General features: G+C 37.8%; 1 protein-coding gene across 7 annotated transcripts in view; it reads left to right on the top strand.

The window, feature by feature from the left end:
• The window catches only part of ARID4B (AT-rich interaction domain 4B), an 81,563-nt gene extending 56,090 nt beyond the window's left edge, over positions 1 to 25,473 (top strand). For 5 of the 7 annotated variants that reach the window (XM_083732187.1, XM_083732185.1, XM_083732186.1 and 2 more), the window contains exons 16-24: positions 806 to 963; positions 10,067 to 10,315; positions 13,651 to 13,735; positions 14,998 to 15,190; positions 18,391 to 19,584; positions 20,976 to 21,083; positions 21,566 to 21,781; positions 22,323 to 22,469; positions 23,708 to 25,473. In XM_083732187.1, the coding sequence (XP_083588313.1) occupies positions 806 to 963; positions 10,067 to 10,315; positions 13,651 to 13,735; positions 14,998 to 15,190; positions 18,391 to 19,584; positions 20,976 to 21,083; positions 21,566 to 21,781; positions 22,323 to 22,469; positions 23,708 to 23,838 (2,481 nt within the window). In that variant the 3' untranslated portion in view covers positions 23,839 to 25,473. The remainder of the gene's footprint in view (positions 1 to 805; positions 964 to 10,066; positions 10,316 to 13,650; positions 13,736 to 14,997; positions 15,191 to 18,390; positions 19,585 to 20,975; positions 21,084 to 21,565; positions 21,782 to 22,322; positions 22,470 to 23,707) is intronic. The other 2 variants (XM_083732190.1, XM_083732189.1) reach the window with 1 other exon arrangement.

Raw genomic sequence — 25,473 nt, 5'->3', positions numbered from 1 at the left:
TCACAGGTAAAACCAATGGTTCTGTTTCAGCAGCCTGGACATGAATCAAGGGACAACATTCATGATCCAATGTGAATTGCAGCAGTACTTCCTTAGAGATGTGTTATTATTTCATGAAAGTGATTTACAATATAATAAATCATATATAAAACAGCAATATATATAAAAACAGTTAAACAATTGCATAAATAAAAACAATTTTTTAAAAGTTTACACACACAGAGAGAGAGAGAGAGAGAGAGAGACAGACAGACAGACAGACAGACAGAGAGTTTAAAACAACATTAAAAAGGTAAAGGTAAAGGTACCCCTGCCCGTACGGGCCAGTCTTGCCAGACTCTGGGGTTGTGCGCCCATCTCACTCAAGAGGCCAGGGGCCAGCGCTGTCCGAAGACACTTCCGGGTCACGTGGCCAGCGTGACATCGCTGCTCTGGCAAACCAGAGCTGCACACGGAAACGCCGTTTACCTTCCCGCTAGAAAGCGGTCCCTATTTATCTACTTGCACCCGAGGGTGCTTTCGAACTGCTAGGTTGGCAGGCGCTGGGACCGAGCAACGGGAGCGCACCCCGCCGCGGGGATTCGAACCGCCGACCTTTCGATCGGCAAGCCCTAGGCGCTGAGGCTTTTACCCACAGCGCCACCCGTGTCCCAAAAAAACAACATTAGCACATACATAAAATCAATTCAAATCCAGTATAGATACCAACAGAGAAAATGGCTGGTGCAGATTCTTCCTAATTGAAAACTAACAGTTTTTTGTTTTTTTCAATTGTGAGCTATATCAATGTTTTTATTTCTCCTAGGGAAGCAAAAAAGGTTTTCAGGAATCACACACTGACCAGGAAAAGGAATTAAGAATACTGAAAACAGATGAAGCCAATGTGGAACATAAAGAGGATGAGAAGAGTAAGGACTTGGAAAATCAGAATACCAGTCTTGAAACGGAAGAGAGGGAGAAAAAGTAAGAATCTTTTCTTTTCAGCTAAAACCTATATATGAGGGGAGCAATACTGGGCTTCAAATCTGAGTTGCCTTTGATCTCTAAAAGATCAAAGAGGAACTAGAATTTAAGAGGAACTAGATAACTTAGGCTGTAATCCCAGCCTCATTTACCTCAGAGTAAGTCTTACTGAATTCATTGAGACTTACTATTGTCAACTTGTTTAGGAAAGCAGCCTTTATGTCAAAAAGCTCAATGAATACCATCTTATTTTGGTGCTTTTTTTGTCGGAGATGTCCAGTTAAATTGCTTCATTATTCTGAATACTATAGAGGTTGTGTAAGAGAAGTCATCTGCTGTCTTCTGATAAAAAGATAATTAAGAGTGATGGGGAAGCAGCCATAGGCCCCTCTGGTCCAGCATTCTGTTCTCACAGTGGTCATCCAGATACCCATGGTAGGTCTGCAGTCAGGGCCGGGTTGCAGCAGCACTCTCCACACTGGTAATCATGGACTTCAATACTGAAAGATATGCGTGGAGTAGGATTGAAAGCTGGAAGAATTGTGTAGGAGAATTTAAAAGAAAAAGGTGTGGGGAAAGCTAAACAATAAATTGTGGGCAAAAAAAAAGTTGCAGTAGGGGTTCTCAAACTTTCTGCCCACAAGGCTCATTTAAATTTCTTGAGGCCCACAAGTCACAAAATGGTGCAGTGGCAGAGCCAGTCACAAAATGGTGACAGATGGAACAGTTTGGCATAATCAGCTGACAGTTGCTGACATCATTTTCTACTGATATCGAATCCGTATTTGGAAATTGCTGACATCTTTGTCACAGCATTTTCCTTGTGGCAAGGAGTTCCATAGCTCAGTTTTCCTCAGGTTAAGTACAGACATTTGCTCTGTAGGTATTGTGACTCAGCCTCCCTATTTTTGGCAGAGTTTGCTTCTTCAGAGGCTCTTTAAGTGGAGAAGGTTTTTTCTTTTATATTTCGCCCTTCACACTCCCACATGCCTCTAAAGTATTTTTACTGTCTCATCTTACCACAGTTACTGATCTTCTCCCATTTTCCTTTCACACTCAACTTGTACCTTTTTCACACATACCCAGCCGACTGCTGTTTCTTTCAGCCCTTCCTCCTTAATACTTTTGCATTAATTTCTTCCTCCTACAACAGTTTTCCTCTCATTCTCTTACTTTCTATTTCTAGCTTATAAAAATATTAACCTATAATCTCACCTTTAACACCTCCCCTTACCCTTTCCCCTCAGAGGAGGGAGACCTTCCTTCCAATTCCAGCTTTTCCCAGTCTTTACTCAACATTCAATGAATTTTTGACACGAGCCAACTGTCTGAGAAACACTGAGTTATAGGTTGGAGTTTTTAAAGATTTGGCTCATCTGGTGCGCCACCAAAAGGAAAGAGACGATTTCTTATCCAGAAATCAACTGAATATAGATTAGCACTCCATAAATTTATTCTACTGGAAGGCGACAACATCAGTAGAGCTGATGGTACCGCTACTTTGTTGAAGCACCTGATCAAGTAATTGTCTTGATCTGCCAAGACTTCCCTGATTTTGCTGCTATGGTGTGACAACTATGTTGAACATCCGAATGAAATTATTTTATTGCCATTCTGCTTCTGAAATAAATATAGGAGTATCTATTATCAGTGTGTCATGCATGTGACTAGATTCAGGTCGACAGCCTATCCTATCTGAGTAGTTGACCCTCAGACATGCATAAAGGTGTGGTGTGCCTTTCAGGCAAAATGATAATCGACTGATCATTTTTATGTATATAAAAAATAATGCTCCCCTTTTTTTAAAATGCAGATTGACATGTATGGTATGTTGGAATTGACCCATTGTGTTCTCATATTTTGGTATCATGTAGAGTTCACTGCTTATTGATATTGAAGTGTATGGATTACTTTATTGTGAATTAATCTTTCAGGCACTTTTTTTTCCTTTTGGAAAATATAGCTTTTTCCAGTTCAGGTTTCAGACATTATTAGTGAGACTAAGTAGTTCATTTACAATTCTCACTTTTATACTTGTAGTTTGTACCTATCTTAAGTGTGTATATTTGACTACAGCAAGAATTGTGCCTGCTGTTACCAGTTCAGTGCATTACATGATTTCTGTCTTGGGGGCTGCTTATTACAAGGACCTGTGAGGAATGTGGTGAAATAATGTAAAAAGGAGCTAGTCAGGAAAGTCACTGAAAGGGAAGCCCTGTGAGGGAAGAGTATTTCTTGTGGAGCTGTTTGTAAGAGGTTTGTAGCAATGAAGGGAGGAATATACATGCCCTTTTCTTGCGCATGCTCTAGGCTTAGATAAGTAACAATGTACCTCCTTGTATACATGTATTTACAGAAGATGCAAATGTAACTGTGTACTGTATTGTCTCATAAAAAGTAGCACTCACATTCCTGTTTACTACTACTAATATTAGTACTTCGTTCTGCTATGTTGGGGATCTACAAGCCGTGGCCTGATGTGGCCCCTGTTGTGTTTTTGTGTAGTATACAATTGTTTTTCAAAATATACATTTCTAGTTATCTTTATCTCAGACACGCTTCTTGATTTGACAAACAAGTATAATATCACTGTATATCTAGTATATGTTAATAATGTGATTAAAACTTTGGTTGTTAGTATCTTGATTTGGGGCTTAGAAACACTTCACTAGAGCACTTCACTGTGTAAGTTTTGTATATCAGAGTTACTGTATCTGAACATACTTTTTGCTACATAGAGCTTTCTTTCTTTCTTTCTTTCTTTCTTTCTTTCTTTCTTTCTTTCTTTCTTTCCTTCCTTCCTTCCTTCCTTCCTTCCTTCCTTCCTTCCTTCCTTCTTTTTACACTTGATAATCTTTAGCAATTCCGTTTCACTAGTGATTTGCCTTAGAATAGGCAGTCTTGTGCTGTTAGCCACTTTTTTTGTTCAGGAGCATGCTAGCCATTGCATTGCCTCAATTCTGTGGTGGCTTTCAGTCAGGATTGCAGTGGGCTGTTTAGTCTCACATATAAAAATACTTATCAAGACAACTTTCAGCTTTGTACACTCTTTCATATCTGCAAACACTGTTATCTGATTTCTTGCAAGTTACACATGTAATTGAAGAATCTCGGGTACAACTACATACAAAGATTGTATCTGCGGCCTGTAATGACCATACTATTAAAATGCATAGATCAGACACGAGTCTTTTGTGTGGTTCTACTTTCATCAAAACCTTATGGAAGTATAGTTTGTTTTGTTTTTAAAACCCCTCACTATTCCTGAGGTTAGCAACTTTTAGCTAAATAGCTTCATTGAAATAAAACAGCTATTGTGGGATAAGGTAGTAAAGAGAACCATGTCTGTTTGGATTTAATTGAAATGAAGAGCATTTTAGCAAATTGGGATACAAAAGAAGGCCTTTGTACAAGTTGTTCTGTTGCCTTTGCTCTTCCCAGAACATACATTAATTTATGTGGTTGTTACAAATGGGTTTAAAATAATGTGTAGATCATGTATCCAGTACTTGTGTTTTGCACATTTCACCTCTTGTATTCTAGTTACAAATACATAAATTCTAACATTTTGAAAGCTCTGATTCCTCAGGCCCTGGTTCTTTAGTCTATAAGTTTATTAGTGTTTTGTCTTGTACAATTACAATTGTGAGTTGCAATAGTGATGGGCGTCATATATTTTTTCTAGAGAACAGATTTCTTATGATTTGCTATATTTGTGTTTTGCTTCTGTGACTCATGATATAGTAATGCTTGGACACAGATTTACAAGTTACGGGGGGCGGGGGGGAATCTGCTAAAGCTAATGATAGATACGACTTTGTGAATCAGTGATTGAAATCTATGGAATGTGTAATGATAATGATAATTAATAAATTAAGCAATATAGCTATGCTTTTTTCATAGTCTTTGAGATTAGCTATGGTGTGCTCCCATCAGGAAATTAGTTAATTGTTGCAAAGTCAAAATTGCCACAATCTGTCCCTACTACCACCTTATGAGCATAGTCCAAAAGACTGACAGAACTTGTGTAGCTGTGCAGACATTGCCTCTCTCTTACTTTTCATGGAATACATTTTAAAGTGCAGAAAACTTCTGAATGCTATTTGGTTAGCCTGTGAAACTGTGATAACAGTTCCTTGTCATCCTGGAAAAAAGTGACAAGTGGGGTGCCACAAGGTTCTGTCCTGGGCCCATTGTAATTTGGATGAAGGTGCTCATAAATCTGCAGATGACACCAAACTAGGAGGGATAGCCAATGCGGCTGAGTAACAGAATTAGGATTCAAGATGTGCTTAACAGATTGGGGAACTGGGCCCAAACTAACAAAATGAATTTCAATAGGGACAAACGTCAGGTTCTGCACTTAGGCAGGAAGAACCAGCTGTACAAATCTAAAATGGGGGACACCTGGCTTGCCAAAAGTACATGTGAAAAGGATCTAAGGGTCTTATGAAGAACTTGGATAAGAGGAGACTGAGAGGGGATATGATAGCCATCTTCAAATTTCTAAAGGACTGTCACATGGAGGCTGGAGCAATCTTGTTTTCTCCTGCTCTGGAGGCTAGTACATGTACCATTGTATTAAAGGTACAAGAAAGGAGATTCCAACTAAACATCAGCAAGAACTTACTGATGCTCGACAAGGGAACAATATACAATTATATGATTCTATAAGTTCAAGGACACATTCCAGCAAGACAATGCAGTAGTGCTGATGAGGGTATGCGTTCTGGTCCAAGTCCCAAGGACCAGATAGAGAGGTGAGGAGTGTTACATTCAGATGCTGGGCCTGAGGTCCCCACCTGAAATATAAAACCTAGGGAAAACTAGCAGAAAATGTGCAACTTAAACAAATATATAGCGTCTGCCCACTTACATGGGAGTTATGTTCCGGGCCCTCGCACTCATTAGCAAAAATTGTGTAGATAGGGAGCACTCTCTAAATATATTATCTGAAGCTCTGTCTCCAATCCAGACCCCAAAAAATTACTGTATCCAAAAATATTCACAACTAGAATTGACGCTCTGGGGTCAGCTAGAGGCTGGAGGATGCATGGAAAAGCGGTGGGGGAGGCTGAGCAGCCTAAACAAAGCCCCATTTCACCTCCAGACTCTTTGAGGCTCCCTCCGCCCTCATTGACATCCTCTTCCCTCTCCGGTGAGGCTCTCCTCATGAACCATGTGAATTGAATTATTTATTTATTTCCTGGCGACATGCATATACATGGTCGTGCACGTATGTGGGGATGCCTGCATAGTGAAAACAGAGCTTTTCTGAAAAATTATCTTGCTTTTCCTAAAAACGCAAAGAGCAAAATGGACTTCATCTTCCATTGTGGGACTTGCCCTTCCTCCCCTTCCCTCTGCAGCCTTCCCCCCCCCCCCATTCCCCAAATGTTAGAGCAGATTTTGGGGGCATGGGGTGGACTGAATGGGTGAAGAGGGGAAAGGGAAATCCCATTGTGCAAGTAGAAGCCTGTGCCGTTCACACAGAGGACATCATTGCTTAATTATTTTGTACAATCACATTTATAGGACCACTAAGATGAGTATTATAAGGGGCAATAGAAAATGACTTACGCTGATCAAGCCTCATTGATTTCTACCAGATACTGTTGTTGAGTGTACTTGGTTTGAAATGAGGAAACTTCACGGGATACTGTGCTATGCTCACAATGATTTCTGGGAGGGGGGGGGATTCAAGTTAGTTAGGCATATCAAAGTGCTACTTGATATACTTATTTCAGTTGAATTTCATTATTGATTATATAGGAGTGAAGCGTTCGGTTCCTTAGATTGCGTTTCTGGAGATTTTCAAAAGATGTTTCTCAAGAGAGCAATTATGATGTATACTATGCAAAATGGCCTCTAATGTAGAAGTAACAGAGTAGTTTGAAATTTGGAAGAGGGATTTACCCTAAGCAGACTCCAGAGACAATTAATATTTTTCCTCTTTCAAATATGATCAGAACGATTACTGCATTGTGATAGTAAATCCTTTATACACTAACTAATATTCAGGCTCGCCTTTTAACAGTATTTACTTTGATGATTATCAAGTATGTCTGTTCCCTATAAACCTTTTAACGTAGTTGCAGTCTTCTGTTGTCGCTGGCTGGTTTCTTTCACTTTCCTTTTCTGAAGTTGAAGCTCCTGTTCTTTGGGACAGTTTTTACTTGAACTGCTTGAGGCAGCTTACATATGGGAACTGCTTGCATCATCATCTTACTGTGTTATCTTATTGATGTACTTTGGGATCCACCGTTCTAATGAACTGACCTTTCAGTTGTCTGCTTTACAACACTACCATTTAGCCAAAATCTTCACTTTACTGGAGTTTTTAAAATCCTATTTAAAATCTTATAGACATCATCATCTGCTATGCAAATGCTTTTTATATTAGGTTTACCAAAGTCTGGAATCCAAGAAATCTAGCTTCTGTCTGTATGCAGATACGTAAAGTAAGGTTTCTTGAAGGCATACTGGCCTATCCTGGCAACATTTTCCCTCAGGACTTCTGCTTCATGGTGTTCAGTGCTTTGCTTCTTTTCTGTATGGCAAGATTTTCAATCCGGGAATAGAATGCTGTGGTCTTCATAGTACAGATCTATTTTAAAAAATCTATTGAAAAACTTGGAGGCATGTATTCTTGACAGTTCTGCTGTTCCCTGACATGAATATTCTTGACATCGGTTGCATTTTTGTATCTTCCATCTGTGATTGCAAATCACTCTTCACCCCTTTTAAACATATATTTTTAAAAATGATCTCCGGTTTAACTTTATTATGCATCCTGGTATTTGGTTCCAGAAGATGTTATAACTTGCTCTGAGGATTTGAGGATTATTTAATTTGCTGAGATTTTCACGCTTCCATAATTTTTTCAAGCTTTTAATTCCCCCCCCCCCTGCATTGAAGGTTAGTTACTCACTTTAAAAGCAAAAGAGTGAGAACTGAAGGGCACCAATGGCTGTGTTTTGCCTTTTCCTGATTTATATAATTAAGGTTTCATAATAACTTAATATGAAAAACGCACATAATATTAAAAAAAATAGAATTTTCTGTTTAACAGGAACTTATTCATTAGTGTGCTGCCTAATATTTAATAGATTTGTGGGTTTTTTTTAAAGAATTGAAAGCACTGATGGTGTAAAATTGATGTTGGAAAGCAGGGACAGATGAGAGAGAAATGCTGAAATCTATGCAAGTGTTCCTAGATCCCTTTTAGATGAGAAACTGAAAATCAGTTACTAACCCCGCACACCCAATAGTGCTTTTTTGTTTGCTTTTTAAATTACAGAATGGCTTTATGCTCCCACCCCTTGTGCTGAAAAAAATAATAATCAATACATTTTGAGATGATCATTCCTCAGGGTCCCTTCCAATTCTTTGAAAAGGTGTGGCTGAATATGCTGCATTGGGTGGGGGTAAGACTGTTGTATGACAAACAACAATTGAAATGGGGGAAAACATGTTTGTTGAGCTCAAAATCCCTACAGTTGTTTCATTGATATTCCTGTTGAAGACACATGGGCAAATTAAGGTTTAGCTTGTTCTTTCTGGGAGATTGATCCCTTTTTATGTGGGAAAAGCATCTGAATTACAATGAAATTTGTATCCTTGGAACACTGGGAGAGGAAACCATATTACATTCATTTAGATGAGAAAGGGCTTTTTCTATATGAAATACTAAAAATTAAAGTTTAGATTATAAATTTCTAGCAAAGCCTCTTTCTCTAGATGTAACTTGTTCAAAAAACATTTTACTATGGTTTTGAAATTTTCTCCAAGAAGTGCTTACTTATTAAGCGTAATGAAGTAAGCACATTGCCAAATCCAGTTTATTATTGGAGACAAATTAATGTGTGTAACATAGGAGAGAAAACATGCATAACTTAAACTATCTGTTCTGGTCACAGCACTTGCCGCTGGGTATGAGAAAAACTGCTTTTTATACTCAACAAAGGCTTGGTTCTTCAGCAGCAGAAACTGCTATGGCAAAAACAGCTAGGGAGAGCTTCAACTGCGCATGTGGTTCTCTCTCATCCAACTTCTCCCTCTTTGGATTTTTGTCAAGGCTTGTCTCTTCAAAAGTCATGATTAAATTCAGCAGGAAATGTGCCATACTTCCTGCCCATGACTTCTAGGGAGAGGACCTGAAAAAAATATCTGTTATTTAAAATTCATAAATATTGGGTTGAGTTCTTAATTTTGAAAACTTAGACCACTACTTTCTGTGTCATGGCCAGGATCCAAAGAGCTATTTTATACGTGCCCAAGGGTGTGGGTGTGCCCATTGAGATTTTAAATAGATACACACCTGCCTCCTTCTTCACAAGCTACTTTCAAAATTCATCTCAATGTCAAAGGAGATTTAACCACGAGGCTTGGGTTGCTACTGCTTTCAGTGTGCGGAATTAATTGCACCGTTTTTTGAATTGAAGCCTTAGCAACGAAAGCATACCTGTGCTTTTAAAGCAGCCCTTTGCCAATTAGTGTTATGTTCCAAAACAAAAAAAAGACCTCAGTGTATACTCAGTTGGTAGAGCATGGGATTATTAATCTCAGGGTTGTGGATTCAAGTCCCACATTGGGCAAAAGATTTCTGCATTGCAATGGGTTGGATTAGATGACCTTTGTGGTCCCTTCCAACTCTAGAACTCTAGGATTCTATGTTCTGAAAACTAGTTGTGTATGAAGCACAAAGTGAAAAATTCAAATACATTCTGTAGGGAGAGACAGAGAAATATGGGCCCAAGATGCGGGGGGAAGAGGTCTCAGCTAGGGATAGACAGCTTCAGTAGCATCTTGGCTTATGACTGCATCTTTAATCTTCATAGATGGTGGTAAACATTTTTTTCATTAAAACAAGTCATCTTTTTAAAATCTTCTGTAAGATTTAAAGCTTCTTTCTGTCACTATTCTGATTGCTAAATTCTTGTCTATATTCTTGTCAGTTGACAATATAAATTAAAAATTCTCATCTTTTAAGCCTGCTGTTCTTCACCCTCTATGCATCCGCAGTATTAATCAATATACGCCATTTGGCACAGAACATTTTTTCCAATCTTTTTATTAACTGACATTTTTTAAACCTTTCAAGCAATGGCACCATTAAGGAAGAAGAAGAAGATGAAGAAGAAGCAGAAGAGGAGGAGGAAGAAGAGGAAGATGACAACAATGACAACAATGAGGAAGAAGAAGAATTTGAGTGTTATCCACCAGGCATGAAAGTCCAAGTGCGGTATGGACGAGGGAAAAATCAAAAAATGTATGAAGCTAGTATTAAAGATTCTGATATTGAAGGTGGAGAAGTCCTTTACTTGGTGCACTACTGCGGATGGAATGTGAGGTAATTGAGATTTAGCTAGTGATTACTTCCTTAAAAATACTTCTAAAATACACTTGTGTATTTTAAAACACACTGAATATTGAATTTTTTTCAATATTGCTGCTCTTTGGAGATCATTGTACTGTATAAAAATATTTATATTATAGGATATAGCCACAGCAACTGAATAGCATATAGATCAAGAAAAATAATCTTGTTTGGACTCCTTTCTCAGCATTATTTTAAGTAGTACATAACAGAGAAATAGCTTATGGCTCTGCTCATCATGTAGTATTGGGCAACACACAGCTAGATCTTTACACATTTCTCGAAGTCTAGCATGAAAAAGCAAAGCATACGTTTTACCATGAAGTAGAGATGAGGTTTCATTTGGAGTAACTGGATTTCTATCTGGATGATTGCATGCATGCAAGAATCTTATCGTTCATTTTCAGCACTTAAACCAGATGACCAGCTTCTTTGAACACCTAGGATTCTTATGTGCATCTTTGTGGACAGTAAATAGCTGACTTTCACTTGGCCAGACCTGGTTTCTTGTTACCATACGCTTCTAAAGAAGATTCATCTTGCCATAGTTACTTGTGTCACTGATTTTATGTCTGAGCATCTTCCTCTTATTATGGCTTGCTGCTGTAATTTAGTGCTTTGGGGAAATGGTGGGTTTAATTTTTGCCAAAAATGTTCTTGACGTCTTTTATGCCATTAATTGAATTTTCTACTCCGTGCAGTTCTCAAATTGCTGCATCCTCAGGCTCTTTCAAAAGTTTGTTTTATGGATATGTGTTTTGCAAGGGCTTTTGTAACAGGTCCCATATTTCTCATTTAATACTCATGTAGACCTTCTTATCATCTTTGCTTGCCATTTGGATCTGCATTGCTTTTATAGTTATCTTTGTCTCGGAAGGTTGGAGAGAGGCCATATTAGACTTCTCTGATGTTGGCAAAGTCAACCATCATGAGTCATAGTTGGAAACTCTTGTCATGCTACCTTCTCTATTTTCATAATGGAGCTGTGTTCAATGAAGTCATTGCTTAGTCATTGCTTATCAGACAAATAAGAGACTGCTAGTAAAGATTTTGAATTGTAGGATTTTGTTTTTCTTGCAGTAATTAGTTTCCTTAGCTGTTGACTTGCTCACATGTGTCTTCAACCAAGTTGAGCATGTATTGCAAAATAATAAGAGTTTTGCCTTCTATGTTCAAGTGTAAATAGTGAATACACAACATATGACTTGCAAACTGATGTAATGAACTTGTATAAAGCCTTTGATTTTTTTGTATTTCATTTCCTTTGAAAAGGATGCATATTTTAGACTACTCAAGCAACACTCTTAATTTCTCCCTAGAATTAGAAAGAAGTTGAAAGTTGAGCTCAGGCTTTACTTGCTTCATTGTGAAAGAAAACTTTTATTTATAGGCTTTTATTTTAAGAGATCCAAGAGCAGCTACAGTTAAGTTTTGAAATGATATTGGTGTTAGTATGTAGAAATGATAGATTTGTGAGCGGTTGAGTATAAAGTCTTAATTGTGGCTTGGGTGATTTGTGTTTTATGTATTCCAGTTTGAAACTCTAGCTTTTGAGGGAAAGATTGAGATAATACTTATAAGGGCTAGAGAATCCTCTTAATTTGTGTGATTGTTTAGTTACTGAAGGGTTTCTATTATTTAACTTTGAGTGTGACCCTTAGAAACGTTGTACTCAATAGATCATCAGCATAAAGCCACTAGTTTAAATTTCCCCTAGAGGTCGTGCCCTGAGGCTCTTGCTAATTCCCTACAAGAAATGCAAACCCTAAATCTGTAGATTGGACTTTTCAGCCTCAGTAGAAAACAGAGTAGAACTTTTTGTCCTGAAATCTAGGCATACAAAAGTGTGTGTGTGTGTGTGTGTGAGAGAGAGAGGGGGGGGGGGGACAAGAGAGTGATCTTTGGTGGTTATATTTAGGGTGTGTGCGCCTAATAAGTTGTTTTCTCATTGCTTTTGTGGCCTCTTGTTCTTCAAAGCAATTTAATAATAAAAACATACCTTTGTGGTTCTCTGTATCTTTCCTCCACGCTCCAACTCAAAAAAAGCAATGGCAAATTGAGATGCCTTTCACATCTGTCTTTCAACTAATAATATATCATGTATGCCTGACATCATAATTGTAGACCCTTCACTGTTGGTTTGTAATTCTATAACCCTTGGACAGACTACATATGTTTATTGTACATCAATATTTACACAGATGATTTAGGCTAGGGATCCCATGTGAATTTAAGCAAATCAAGGAATTGTCAGTTTTGCATAATCAGAATTAAATTGCTACAGGACCTGAGACAGAATGGGTGGAGGGTCTACATACATTTGTGCATTAAGAGACTCAGAATGCTTAGGTGAGTAGATAGTTATTTTTAGGAGGTGCCAGCAATAGGTGAAGGTTTGTTATTTGGTGATTGGAGTTAGTGGAAGGAAAGAGACAGCTAGGAGTTTCAGTTCTGTCAATCAAATGTAGACCCTGCAGTCTTCTTTTGTGGAAGAAAATAGCATTGATTCATAGCCTGACTCATACAATTTCTGTTTAGACACTTCTTTGAGGTAGGGAAATGTGGCCTTCAGCTTGAAACAGCTGTTATCTGTGTGTTCAACAGTGCTAGTGCTAACAAGGTGGCGACTCATTCATACTCTTTCTGCTGAATTTTAAATGTTAAGCCACTTTCATTCTGTCTCCTGAGTTGGATGAATATGACTGCCAGAATTCTGTATGATGTACTGTCAGTAAGTTAAAATAATGTATTTATGGTTCTTCTTGCTTTGAATATTTTATTTTTCATTTTGTAAGAGTTAGTCAAAGCATAAGCTACATTTAATTGCCATGAAAAGTTTCTGAGTTATTTCAGAGTGATTACTGGAGATAACCAAGTATGTGCTGCCTCCAGTAATGGTGTTGGTATGCCTCTGAACACCCATTCCTAGGAACTACAACTGCAGAGAATGCTGTTGCTCTCATGTCCTGTCTGCAGGCTTCCCATGTGCTTAGACCTACTACTGTGAGAACAGAATACTGGACTAGGTGGGACTTTGGTCTGATCCAGCAGGGCTCTTCTTATGTGCTTAAAAAGTTATTATCTGTATTTCTACTTGTTGTTCCTGTAGACTTGGGGAAACTAATCTGGACCCTTCAGGTACTATTGGACTCCGATTCCCATCATCTCTGACCATCTGCCATGTTGGCTGGGATTGATGGGAGTTGGTGTCCAATAAGATCTGGAAGCACCATATTGGCTACCCCTGCTGAAGACCATGCTTTGAATATCTCCCAAAATGTAACATTATGTATTTTATTTCCTTGTAGGTATGATGAATGGATCAAAGCAGACAAGATAGTGAGACCAGCTGACAAAAATGTGCCAAAAATAAAGCATCGGAAGAAAATAAAGGTTGTTGACTTTGGACTACTGCTGAATATATTCATATGAATAAGTGGAGGAGAAAAGACCACATACTCATTTATGATAGCAGCTGTTCTAGTTGGAGGGAATAAGAATGTTGTTTCATATTTACTTGTCATTATGTACCTGAGTTAACATAATACCGTTGACTGTGAAGGACAAAGCCAGTCATCCTATATCAGACCCATATTATGTGTTTGGCAACTTATTCATCAAAACACAACAGTAGGCAGTGTGGTGTTTTTCTATTGGCCCAGTGTTGCTTATTGGCCCAGTGTTGCTTAGTTAGATAACTGTTTGTTTGTTTGTTTGTTTGTTTGTTTGTTTGTTTGTTATATAGATTTACATACTACCCTTTATCCAGTATGGAACATTCACAATTTCCAATATCATAGAGCTTTTTTCCTAGCAAATATGAGAAATCCAAGATATAAAAAGTGCAATTTAATAATGCAAACCCCCAGATTCCATTTAGCATTACACTGAGTCTTCATTATATGTATGACACTACACCAGTGTTATACATATAATGAAGCTCTTCACCTACTTATAGTTTTCACTCTGTTTTGAGATATCCCTTGACGGGACCTAGAATCAATCACCTGGTTAGACAGACCATCACCCAGAGAGTGAGCAGGACTCAACAAGAGTCCTAATAATGCTCTGTCTTGGCAGGCTTATATCCAATGATGTCATTCAGTAGACAAAGGGTTCAATCAGTGGAACAAGGAGGAAACCCACTTTTGGTTATTTCCCTTTTACATTGCAGGGCCCCTTCCTCTAAATCTGCTCTGAACGATCCCCAAACCTCTGGAACATATTTAGAGGGTCTGGGGGGGTGTTGCCAAAGAACGCTTCCCTCTCCATTCCACTGATGGAAGCTTTAGTCAGCTGAGTGACACCATTGGAGGCAACCCTCACATTCTTAGCATTCTGGAGGTTCAACATCAGGTTCATTTATGAGGAGGGACGTGAAAAGCTTCTGCGCAGCAGCAGAACTGTTTCCAAAATGTATATGTGTCTATGCACATATTTGGGATTTGTATTTTTCTTGTTTGTTTGTTGGCAGAAATTCATTATCTAGCAAAGATAAAATTCCACTTATGGAATTCTTGTAGAAAGCTTAATATCTGCTCCATTAGGCTTCCTTCACCACAGCATGTGTGATACCTTTCCAGAGTTTTATGCTCAAAACTCTTAAGATAAATAGTATGGCTTAATTAACTGAATATATTTTTCTTATACACTAGAATAAAGCAGACAAAGAGAAAGATGAAAATTATTCTCCTAAAACGTTTAAATTGCGACGCTCATCAAAACCACCTTTTCATGCCAGTATATCACCTGAGATGGCATCCAAATCAGACTGCGCTGAAGCCAAAACTTCGGAAACTGCTCCAAATAAATCTTCAGAGATTATTTCTATCCTTAATGGACTGCAAGGTAATAGACACGTTCCAGTTTATTGTGCAAACATTTTTCTAGTACTAGGGAAGAGAATCCTTTATGTAGCACAGGCTTTAAACAGACCCTAGTCGCCTTTAGTGAATAAGAACCATGTTCAGACAAGGCGACAAGAAAGCCTTGGTGAGCCTTGTCAAACTGCCATTAATAACTAACACATGCACTCATCTCTAAATGTTTTCATGTAGTGATATGTATCAGTGTCAAGGGTAACATTTATGCAAACACATGTGCTTGAGAATACGTGTTAATTATTTAATTTTTCCATTGGTGGACTAGTAAATTCTATGGACACATTTGTGAGGTTGATGCTAAGAAACAATCCAACACTAAATGGAAAATTGAACAGAAAATAGCTATTTCTTATTAAGTTTTTGGAATTAGTTTGTAACTTTTTTGTACTGTGTGCATATGCTGCACACCTTTTGTATAAGGATTATCTGCAGTGGAGATGCAGTCTTTATTTCTTGGAGCAAATACTTTTCTCTAAATTTTCTGTTTTATTTCTTTAAATTTCATGGGTTGAACCCAAAGGTAAAATGGAGCAAATGTTGCTTATTTTGCTGCAGTGATCAAGGCAATACTGATATGTTTACTCCTACCAAATTAGCATGAATGTTTAGAATTACAATACTTGAGGAAATTATCTCTACTGATGTAATCTGTTTTAATATAGGGATCTAGAAATTATTTCTCCATCATGGAAGTATTGTTCTTAGCTTAGCACAAAAGCCAAATTCAGTTAGTATTGTGTGTAAGATGTAGTGCAACACCTGGCGGCACTGCTATTATTATTATTATTAGTCTCTGTGACACATAAGCTTGTGTGTTGCGACTCACATGACAATATCAACTCTCAAACATCTTGTGTTAACATTATGTTGGATCTCACCCAAGGAGAGAACAGAAGGCAAAGATAAGAGCTGATAAAGAAGAAAGAGGGAAGCACATTCATGTATTTTGATATCAATAGTACTGGTGACTAGCTTAAGCATGACCATTCATTTACTTAGTACAAAGTATGGATAAGAATCTAGGCTCATTAAGAAACAGGAAAACTATAGCAGGCCGGAATAAATAATCATGTATTCTCCTAGCAGAATGTCTTTGTGTGAGTGAGTTGCCTCCTCTTCTTTTTTGTTCTTTAGTTTCCTACCATCTACATTCATCTGTTCCTAGTTTGTTCTAACATTTTCCTTTTTTATGGACATCAACACATTTTTGCTTTTCTGTCTGTTACTAGATATTGCAACTCACATTTTAACTTTTTATTTCATTTCACCCACTTCCTAGTAGTTCCATTCCTCCTTAAACAAACTTGTGGCTTCTAGTCTTGGGTCAGAATCCAACAAACTACTTTAGCTGAGCCCAAAGGCTTGTGTTTGCTGAATGGAATTATTGGCTGATTTTTCTGAACAGCCGCTCTCCATGAAAATCTTCGAAGTTTTAAAAGCCATCTTGATCAACAAGCTGCTGATCAAGAAGATAAATATAAAGTCCCCTTGGGCTCATGCAATTGATTGCTCAGTTGTTTGAATGTTGGACCTGGTCCCATACAATATGGTATCAATCTGTCATTTCTCACAATGGAACCATACTCTTTATGTTGCTCCTTTAGGGAGTCTTCGTTCTCCTTTCCTTTCCAATTCTACAGTCTTAGAACATGTGGGATTGATTCACTTTTATCTTCCAAAGAATATTGCATTTCCTTTTTAAAGTCATTTCTCTGATAAAGCCTTTTGAAACCATCCTCATTTCCTTTTCGTCTCGCGCACTTTCCTTTGAGTCTGTTTCATCATTTGTATTGCAAGTTACAAGCTATCTTAGATTGTTTGAGAAAAGAATATTTATTTTTGTGGTGTTTGCATAAAGGTTTTTATTAATTGTATCTAAAGGTCCAGTTTGCATTAATAAACATAAAAAGTATGGTTTTTGATGCAAAAACTTGTGGAGAAGCAGGAATAATATTACTTTTTGCAAACAACAACAACAACAACCCATTGAAGTGTTCTCATTCATTGGTAAAACACAAGTTTTGTGTGCAGGAATACCTGGGTTCAATCATCAGCATCTTCAGTTAGGGCTGAGGAAGAGACCCCTGCGTAAATCAGTTTAGACAATACTTGGTCAGATGGACCAATATTCCAACTCTGTTACAGCTTCCAGTGTCCACTTAAATGATTTTTTTAAATAAAAAGAGGCTGATGTTACACAACTGGATTGAGAACTGGTAAGGCATTTTAGCCCAGGACTGCACAGAGCATGGAACAGCTGGATACACTTGTCCAGGACCTCAGAGGGCTAAGCCAGCTGGGTGGGGGGTGGCGGGCCTGCTAGGGGCTGGCTGTACTTATCATGTTTGAGTTTATAACTTTATTCTAACAAGACTCCTGCCCTGGGTCCTCAGACAAGATCTGCATGGGCCTGTTTCATCGAGCGCCAAACCCGGAAATAACCCGTTCCGGTACTTCCGGGTTTCAGCACCTCCGTAACCTGAAAACACGTAACCAGAAGCGTCTGTAACCCGAGGTACCACTGTACTGCCCTTCATCCATAGATCTTGGGGCAGTTCACAACATGAAAATACAAGATATAAAAAAACAGAATACACAATAAAGACAAGAGCAAAAACAAACCCATAACCCCCCTCTCTCAAAAGAATGCCACATGAGAGGAAACCCCATGCATTTCATGCACATTGCCAAACACGTGATTAGCACTCTTACATATATGTGATGGCATATTAGGAGTAAAACCTAGGCATCCCATTCTCTTCATCAGGTTATCAGTGCTATAAGAGATGAGCATGTGATTTGTATGCTTAACTGGGAAGATTTTTTGCATGCATCCATATGTGCATCGTGCTCTTATGAGTGAAGATGTATTTATCAGGGCCTCAATCACTTAATAGAGTTCCAAAACACTATACAAGCTCCTTGGTGTAATTACCCAGCAGCATTTTGAGAATTGCAAAACAAGAACTGCCACCAGTATAGCTCCAGCATTTTTAAAAAATCATGTTTGATTTGCATTTTAAGATTATTGAATGCCTAATTTTAATAGATATAAAGATTCTGAAGCCTAAAACAAATGTTTTTGTATCAATATAATTGTAATATATCCAGAAATATAGTTAGGATGATGGTTTTTGCAGTTGATTTTCTTGGTTCCTCCCCCAGCTTCTGAAAGCTCTGATGACAGCGAGCAAGATGATGACCAAAGTCCTCCAAGTGTTTATAATAATGGTAAGGAAGAACCGCAAGATGAGGCTTTGAGCCAAGGTAACAATGAACTCTGTCCAAAAGAGCAGAACAGCTTGCCCTTCCCAGAAGAGGTCAAATCCCTTTCAGATGCCACAGCATCCAAACCAGCATCCAAATCTCCGGAAAGACTACGAAAAGAATTGGCAGAACTATCTGATGATACTGATTATGAGGGAGAGAACGAAGCCACCAAGAAGAAGAAAGATGTCAAAAAAGAGGCAGTGGATAAAACAAAGCCCCCAGTGAAACGTGGAAAACGAAGATACTGTGTCCCAGAGGAATGTGTAAAAACTGGGTCACCTAATATCAAGGATGAAAAATCAAATGGCAAAGACATGTTAAGTTTGGAAAACAGTAGCAACAGTTCCTCAGATGAAGATGAGGGGAAAACTAAATTAAAAATAACACCAACCAAGAAGTACAATGGTTTGGATGAGAAGAGGAAATCCTTACGGACAAATGCTTTTTATTCAGGTTTCTCTGAAGTGGCAGAGAAGAGAGTAAAGCTTCTAACTAACTCTGACGAAAGGCTTCAAAATACCAGAGCTAAAGATCGAAAAGATGTCTGGTCGAGTATTCAGGGGCAGTGGCCTAAAAAAACCCTCAAGGAGCTTTTTTCAGACTCTGACACAGAGGCAGCAGCTTCTCCGCCACATGTGTCTTCCGAGGATGCTACACCGGAGCAGCACCTGCAAACTCTCGTAGAAGAGACTTCTTTTCCCAGTTCTAAATCTGAAAGACCTTTGCCACTCAGCACAGAAATGAAACCTGTCGAGGAGAAGCCAGCTGAAACGAATGACAAAAAAGTTGAATTCCCAAGCAGTGGCAGTAATTCTGTACTAAACACCCCTCCCACAACACCTGAATCGCCCCCGTCTGTAACAGTAGCAGAATCCAGCAGACATCAGTCCAACGCGTCTGTGTCTGAACCACTGGCACCAAATCAAGAAGAGGTACGAAGCATCAAGAGTGAAACGGATAGCACAATTGAGGTGGACAGTGTTGTAGGGGAACTGCAGGACCTGCAGTCTGAAGGAAATATATCTCCTACCGGCTTTGATGCCAGTGTCAGCTCCAGCAGCAGCAATCAACCAGAACACGCTGAGAAAGGTATAAACATTGTGCCGTTTAGCTTTTATCACTTTTCCAAATTCGTTATTAATGTGTTGAGTTCCAAATTTTCTGTCTGTTTTCAAGATGTCTTAAATCTCTGTGAAAACTGTACTGTTCAGAAAATGGAATATAATTATCAGTGGGTTGGACCCAAGGCTTCCCTTCTGGGAACAGATTCAGCCCCATATATTTTAGAGTTGAAAGAATGCGTCTTATTATTTAAAATGAGAGATGTTAGGAATCTGATATTAATACTGAACTATGTGAATGTGCCACTATTCTTTGCACAAGTTTATCTCACAAATGAGAATGAAAATATTTTGTTATCTCAAAAGTTATCCGGAAAATGTAATTGAATGGCTACAGTCTAATAGATTATATGGTCTAGTAGATTATAGTTGACCATGGGATCTAACAAAATTGTTTTGAATTTCAGTACAGTATTAACTGCAGTACAATATTTATATATTTTGCTAAAGAATGGTGCAGCTGACTGAAGAGGACATCAGACTGCACATTTGATCTTCTTTATCCGCTTGTCACTGCCAACCAATCCTGGTTTGCTCTACAGCATTCTTCCATTTCTGCTCTGTTCATGTTATCTGTTGTTCAGCATAGTAGTTTTACATATCCTGTGAAATGTAGATTACTGTCTTTAGAAACTATGATAAAATTGTCTCAGACTTAGTTAAATTAATAGACAGCTGAAAACAACAAAATCTCTCAAAAACATACAAGCATGATTAAGTGTTCCTATTCTATTAAATTTCATCCCTAGTATGGTAGGCTTTTTATTACAGGAGTATTGCATATTTTTTCACATTTTCTAAAGGGATTTCTAAACTAAGAGTGGCCATTACTTTATCATTCTATTAAAATGATAAAAATAGTTGCTTGAAAGTTTATTTTAATAACATATGTCTTGTTTTTTCTTCTCTCAGTTTTAAGGAATCATCTAACAAAATCCTTGCTTTGAATAAATCAGAGTATCTAGCATTCATATTTTCTATGGCTGGACCCAAAAAAGGGATATGGCTATGTAGGAAAGGACCACACACGCAGCTGCAACTTCACATCCTGCTTTTGCCACATTAGTTTCCACTGCCTTAGAGGCAAGATGCTTTCTAAACTGAACAGTGGTTTGCCTCTTCAGTAGCAACTGCTGAGACAAAAGCAGCAAGCAAAGTTCAGGTTGTGCATGCGGTTTTTCCCCACATGGGTATGTCTCTTCTTTGGTCTAGGCCTACTTACTTTAGAGAATTTGCATTGAAGCAGGAAGCAGATATTTTAAGTTAATTCCACTTCATTGTTTAAAAAGTAAACATTGGTGTCTCTGGTATGTAAAATACATTGTGTAATATCTTGTTCTTGCTATTATTTTACTAAAGCTTGTCCAGGCCAAAAAAGGCTCAAAGATGTCCAGGGAGGTGGTTCCTCAAAAAAGCAAAAAAGAAGTCACAAAGCATCTGTGGTGAACAACAAAAAGAAAAGCAAACGTAAGTATAGCACACTTCAGCTTCAAACTTTAGAAAATGTCTTTGCAACAGTTTTGGGCCTGCTTTTGGGTCAAACCTTAATATCATTCATGTTTCTCACAACTGAGAATGAAGTGTTGTTGGAATGAAGAAGTTATAGAATCTGTACATTAAAAAAAATATTGTATACCCCCCCCCCCCGAATGAGTTCTCATAAGTGATAAGGGCTGCCTAACGCATATCAAATTGTGGAATTCCTTGCCCTCTGGCACCAGGGCCAGGTACCACTCATCTCTATGGAAACAAGTGTTACGTTTTCTCTTCCAGTTACTTGTTTTAAACTGCCATTCTGTTTTTATTGGAAGATTGCAGCCAGATTGTCTGCGTCAAGATTAGTTTTACCCCGCAGTAAGAGATGCATCTTATAATTGGAAACAATCATTCAAAGGGTGCTGAGATCTTTAGAAATATGCTAAACCTGTATTTCCTATGTGTTTCTTCAGCAAACAGCAGTGATAGTGAAGAACTTTCTGCTGGAGAAAGTATCATCAAATCTCAGCCAGCAAAATCAGTTCCTGCAGCAATGAAGTCTCAGAATACCAAATCTCCAGCAAGAACACAGTCTCCAGGAAAGTGTGGCAAAAATGGAGAGAAGGATTCTGATCTCAAGGAACAGAACAATCGCTTGCCAAAACTTTACAAATGGAGTTTTCAGATGTGTAAGTATGGATTTCTTGTTGCTGTGCCTGCACTTTTGAATGTGTACCTTCTGCAACCCCAAGGTTGTTGGAGGGGCAAGGGAATGACCCATGTTAGCCTGTTTTGCAACAAAGGCAAAGACGTTTGTAGTATTTTAAAGACTTAAGAGATTTATTATAGCATAAACTTTCACATTGCATCTAATGAAGCAGACTCTTTGCCTTGAAATCTTATGGCAAAATAAATATACATAGTTGGTTGGTTGGTTGGTTGGTTGGTTGGTTTTTGTGGGTGGTGATTATTTGATTCCTAGTGGCAGTAGCTACTGATACAAGAATAACCTTGATAAGTAGACTCATCCAGTCTTCCCAGTTTTCTATAAAGAATCATTTATTTCTTAACACTGCCTGATTTTTATTTAATTAAATCTAGAATTTGTATAATGCTATAAATTTGTTGCATCTCCTTCAGTTTTGGTCTATCCCTCATTTTGTGTTATTTTTCATAAGGTGGAAGAATTAAGATTTTGCATTGAGCTAATGAATGTTGCTTTCTCTGCAGCTGAGCTAGAAAATATGAGCAGCACAGAGCGCATAGCAATCCTACAAGAAAAGCTACAAGAAATCAGGAAACATTACTTGTCTTTAAAATCTGAAGTAGCTTCCATTGACAGAAGAAGAAAACGTTTGAAGAAAAAAGAGCGGGAAAGTAAGTAATTAGGTCTTGAACATGTTGACGAAGTTAGAATTTGACTCTTGGGTGTCTCTTAAAATATTAGGTATTATTTTGTGAGTATTAAGGGACCGTTTCAATCTTATCCTAATCTGAGCCTGAATGCTGTCCCTTGCTTCTCACATTGTTATTTTTCACATGCTCAGTGGCTGCCTCTTTGATTCTGTACTTGAGCAAAGTTAAAAAACCAAACCAAACCAGTGCAGAATAAAAAGCGGAGGCATTAATAAAGCTCATGCTCATCCCTTCTCTATGGGCAGGCATTGTAAAAGAAGAGTGCAGGAATTGCTCCATGTAGACCTATTTCCCATCCAGTGTACATTAAAATAATCACAAGGAAGCAAACACGTTTGTGAGAAAGTTAGGATTATCTCATTGCAACCGCTCAATCCACAAGTGCTATCTGATTGTACTGTTTATTAGGCCAGGAGGAGGAGCTGGCAAACTGATCTATATAATGATAATTCACAAAAAGGTCTTATTACAAAGCAACAGTGTGAGCCTATGTATAGTGTGTGATGGGAAGTGGATCTTTAGATCATATTTTCCTTTCCCTTGCTGCTCCTTCAAATGTAATGTCTAAACTGGGAGATAATGCAGTTATTGGAACACGGGACATGCGTCACCCAGCAGTCTTAAACTCATCTGGAAAATTAACTCTGAAGCAAGTAAAACTACTATGTTTCAGACAAATACTCCAAACCTAAGTGCACTAAAATGGAAGCAAGTTCCTTTCATCTCAGTGACATTTACTATTTCACTTAAGATCAAAGGCAAAATCCTTCCAAAATACAAGATGGGCAAATTGGTAATCCTGGTTGGGCTTCTGTTGCAAGACTGGGGTTCATAAAGCTCTTTTTCAATGCAAAAATGAACATGGTAACAGAAGTGAATCCATTAAAATGAAGTATACCTTCTTAAATTGTGGCAATCTGTGTGCACCAAAGTGAACTGAGGCTATAGTCTTACCCACTTACCTGTGACTAAGCCCCACTGAAATCCAGGGGACTTACTTCAGTATAAACTTTTATATGATTGTGCTGTAAATGCCCTTAAGATTGCTTAATAAAGCAACACATATCACTGAAGAGACGACCACAACTATAAAAGCACTCAGGAGGTAGTTACAAAATGCCGATATATGCCCTAAATGTTATTTGATTTCTGTAACTATTCTTTTCAGGGAGTATTTAATTTTTTGCTCTACATTACAGGTGCTGCTACCACGTCGTCATCCTCTTCCTCGCCTTCTTCCAGTTCCATTACAGCAGCAGTTATGTTAAGTTTAGCAGATCCACCCATGTCGAGTTCATCACAGAATGGAATGTCAGTTGAGTGCAGGTGACAGCAAGACTTGCCTAAGCACTTTGCACTTAATGGCTGCTGAGGGCCACTTTTTATACTGCACAGTGGCACAAAATTCAGACAAGCACTATTTTGTATTTAAATTTTTTCTTGACAAGCTAACTTTGCACTTAAGTGCACTTTTTTTGAAGAAAAAGTACAACAAACTGCTTTTCCTCAAGCAATAATTGTTTCCAACTTGTCTGGGAATTGTGTGGTGAGTTGAAGGCCTTCCACTGTGGCAAATGAAGGCTGTTCACTGCCAGTAGAATGGATACGGTAAGCATACAGTTGTTGGGTAGGCCTGATTAATGTGTTAAAAGTGGCTTACTGTTCACCTATTCCCTGGTATTTTGTTAAAGCTGGAGCATTTGATATTTTTCCATTATTTAGGAAAAATGAACCTATTTTCATTTTTACAAGACAATTGTTTTTTAACTAAGTCACCTTACGGTGGCTATAACTGTACAAGTCAAGCACATGTAATTTAATTCCAAACCTGCCATCAATAGGATGTTTCTCATCAGACCTGATAACCAAATATAAGGATTCTGTTTAAAAGGCTGACTAATGTTTACAGGTTTGAATTAGGCTAAATAGGTTACTGTGGGTTTTTAAATAACCCAGGAATTGGAATGAAGCTACTGTACTTTGCCATTTTTCTATGAATCAGTATTTTTTTTAATTTTGATAAAAATACATTGTGAAAAAAAGAAGAAAATGGCTAACAAACTGTATTAAATCTTAATGTATAAAGATTGTATTTAGCCAGTTTAAAGTGTATATTTATTCATAATGAATTATAACACTTATATTTTTGTGTTTTCTTGTAAAAGTTTCTTTTCAGTTAAAGCAACAAATATTTCATTTGTAATGCTTATTTTATTATGAGCTACAACTGAGAGGTCTTCAAGAAGGAGTAAACTGTGTTAATATTATACACGGGTGTCGAGAAGAACATTGCCACAGAAGGGATAGTTGTTTATAATATAAATAGCTAACTGAGTGGTAGATACTTTTTTTTTTTAATTGCCTTGTACAAAACCCCAAATCAACTCAACTGTTTTCACTTCTATTGACTTTATGTTGTATGGATCCCAAGCTCTCTCTCGGTTGGCACTTGTATTTAATTACACAACTTTGTAAGACATTTGTATATTGCGGAGTGTTCATTCAAGCTATTTAATACCTGGCACTGTTAATACACAGTACTTTATTGTACAGATTGTTTTACTGTTTTAATTGTAGTTCTGTGTACTTTTTTTGGCTGGGCTTATGGGGACTGGCATGTTTTTCTTTTTTCATTTTATTTCTTTTTCTGGCAATACAACATGTAAGAATTTCAAACCTTCTGTTTGTAGATGCTAGAGTGTCAGAATCTTTACATTCGACTTTTCTAAGAAAAGCATTTTCAGTCTTAGTAGTGTGTGCTTAAAAGGTAACTGATTTTATTGAAAATGGTTTCAAGCTATTCAGATATGTACAGGACTGTAAAAAATTGTTGACAAACATTGAAGGAAAGACATATAAAGAAAAGCTATAAAATATATATTAGGTTCTGCAGACAATGGAATTATGTAATATATTGTATAAATGTAAGCAAAGGCCTCCGAAATAAAATGCCATAGTTTGTGAA

Source organism: Podarcis gaigeae, assembly GCF_964106915.1.
Source record: "Podarcis gaigeae genome assembly, chromosome: 3".
Taxonomy (NCBI): domain Eukaryota; kingdom Metazoa; phylum Chordata; class Lepidosauria; order Squamata; family Lacertidae; genus Podarcis; species Podarcis gaigeae.
This window is presented reverse-complemented; position numbering and strand designations above follow the sequence as displayed.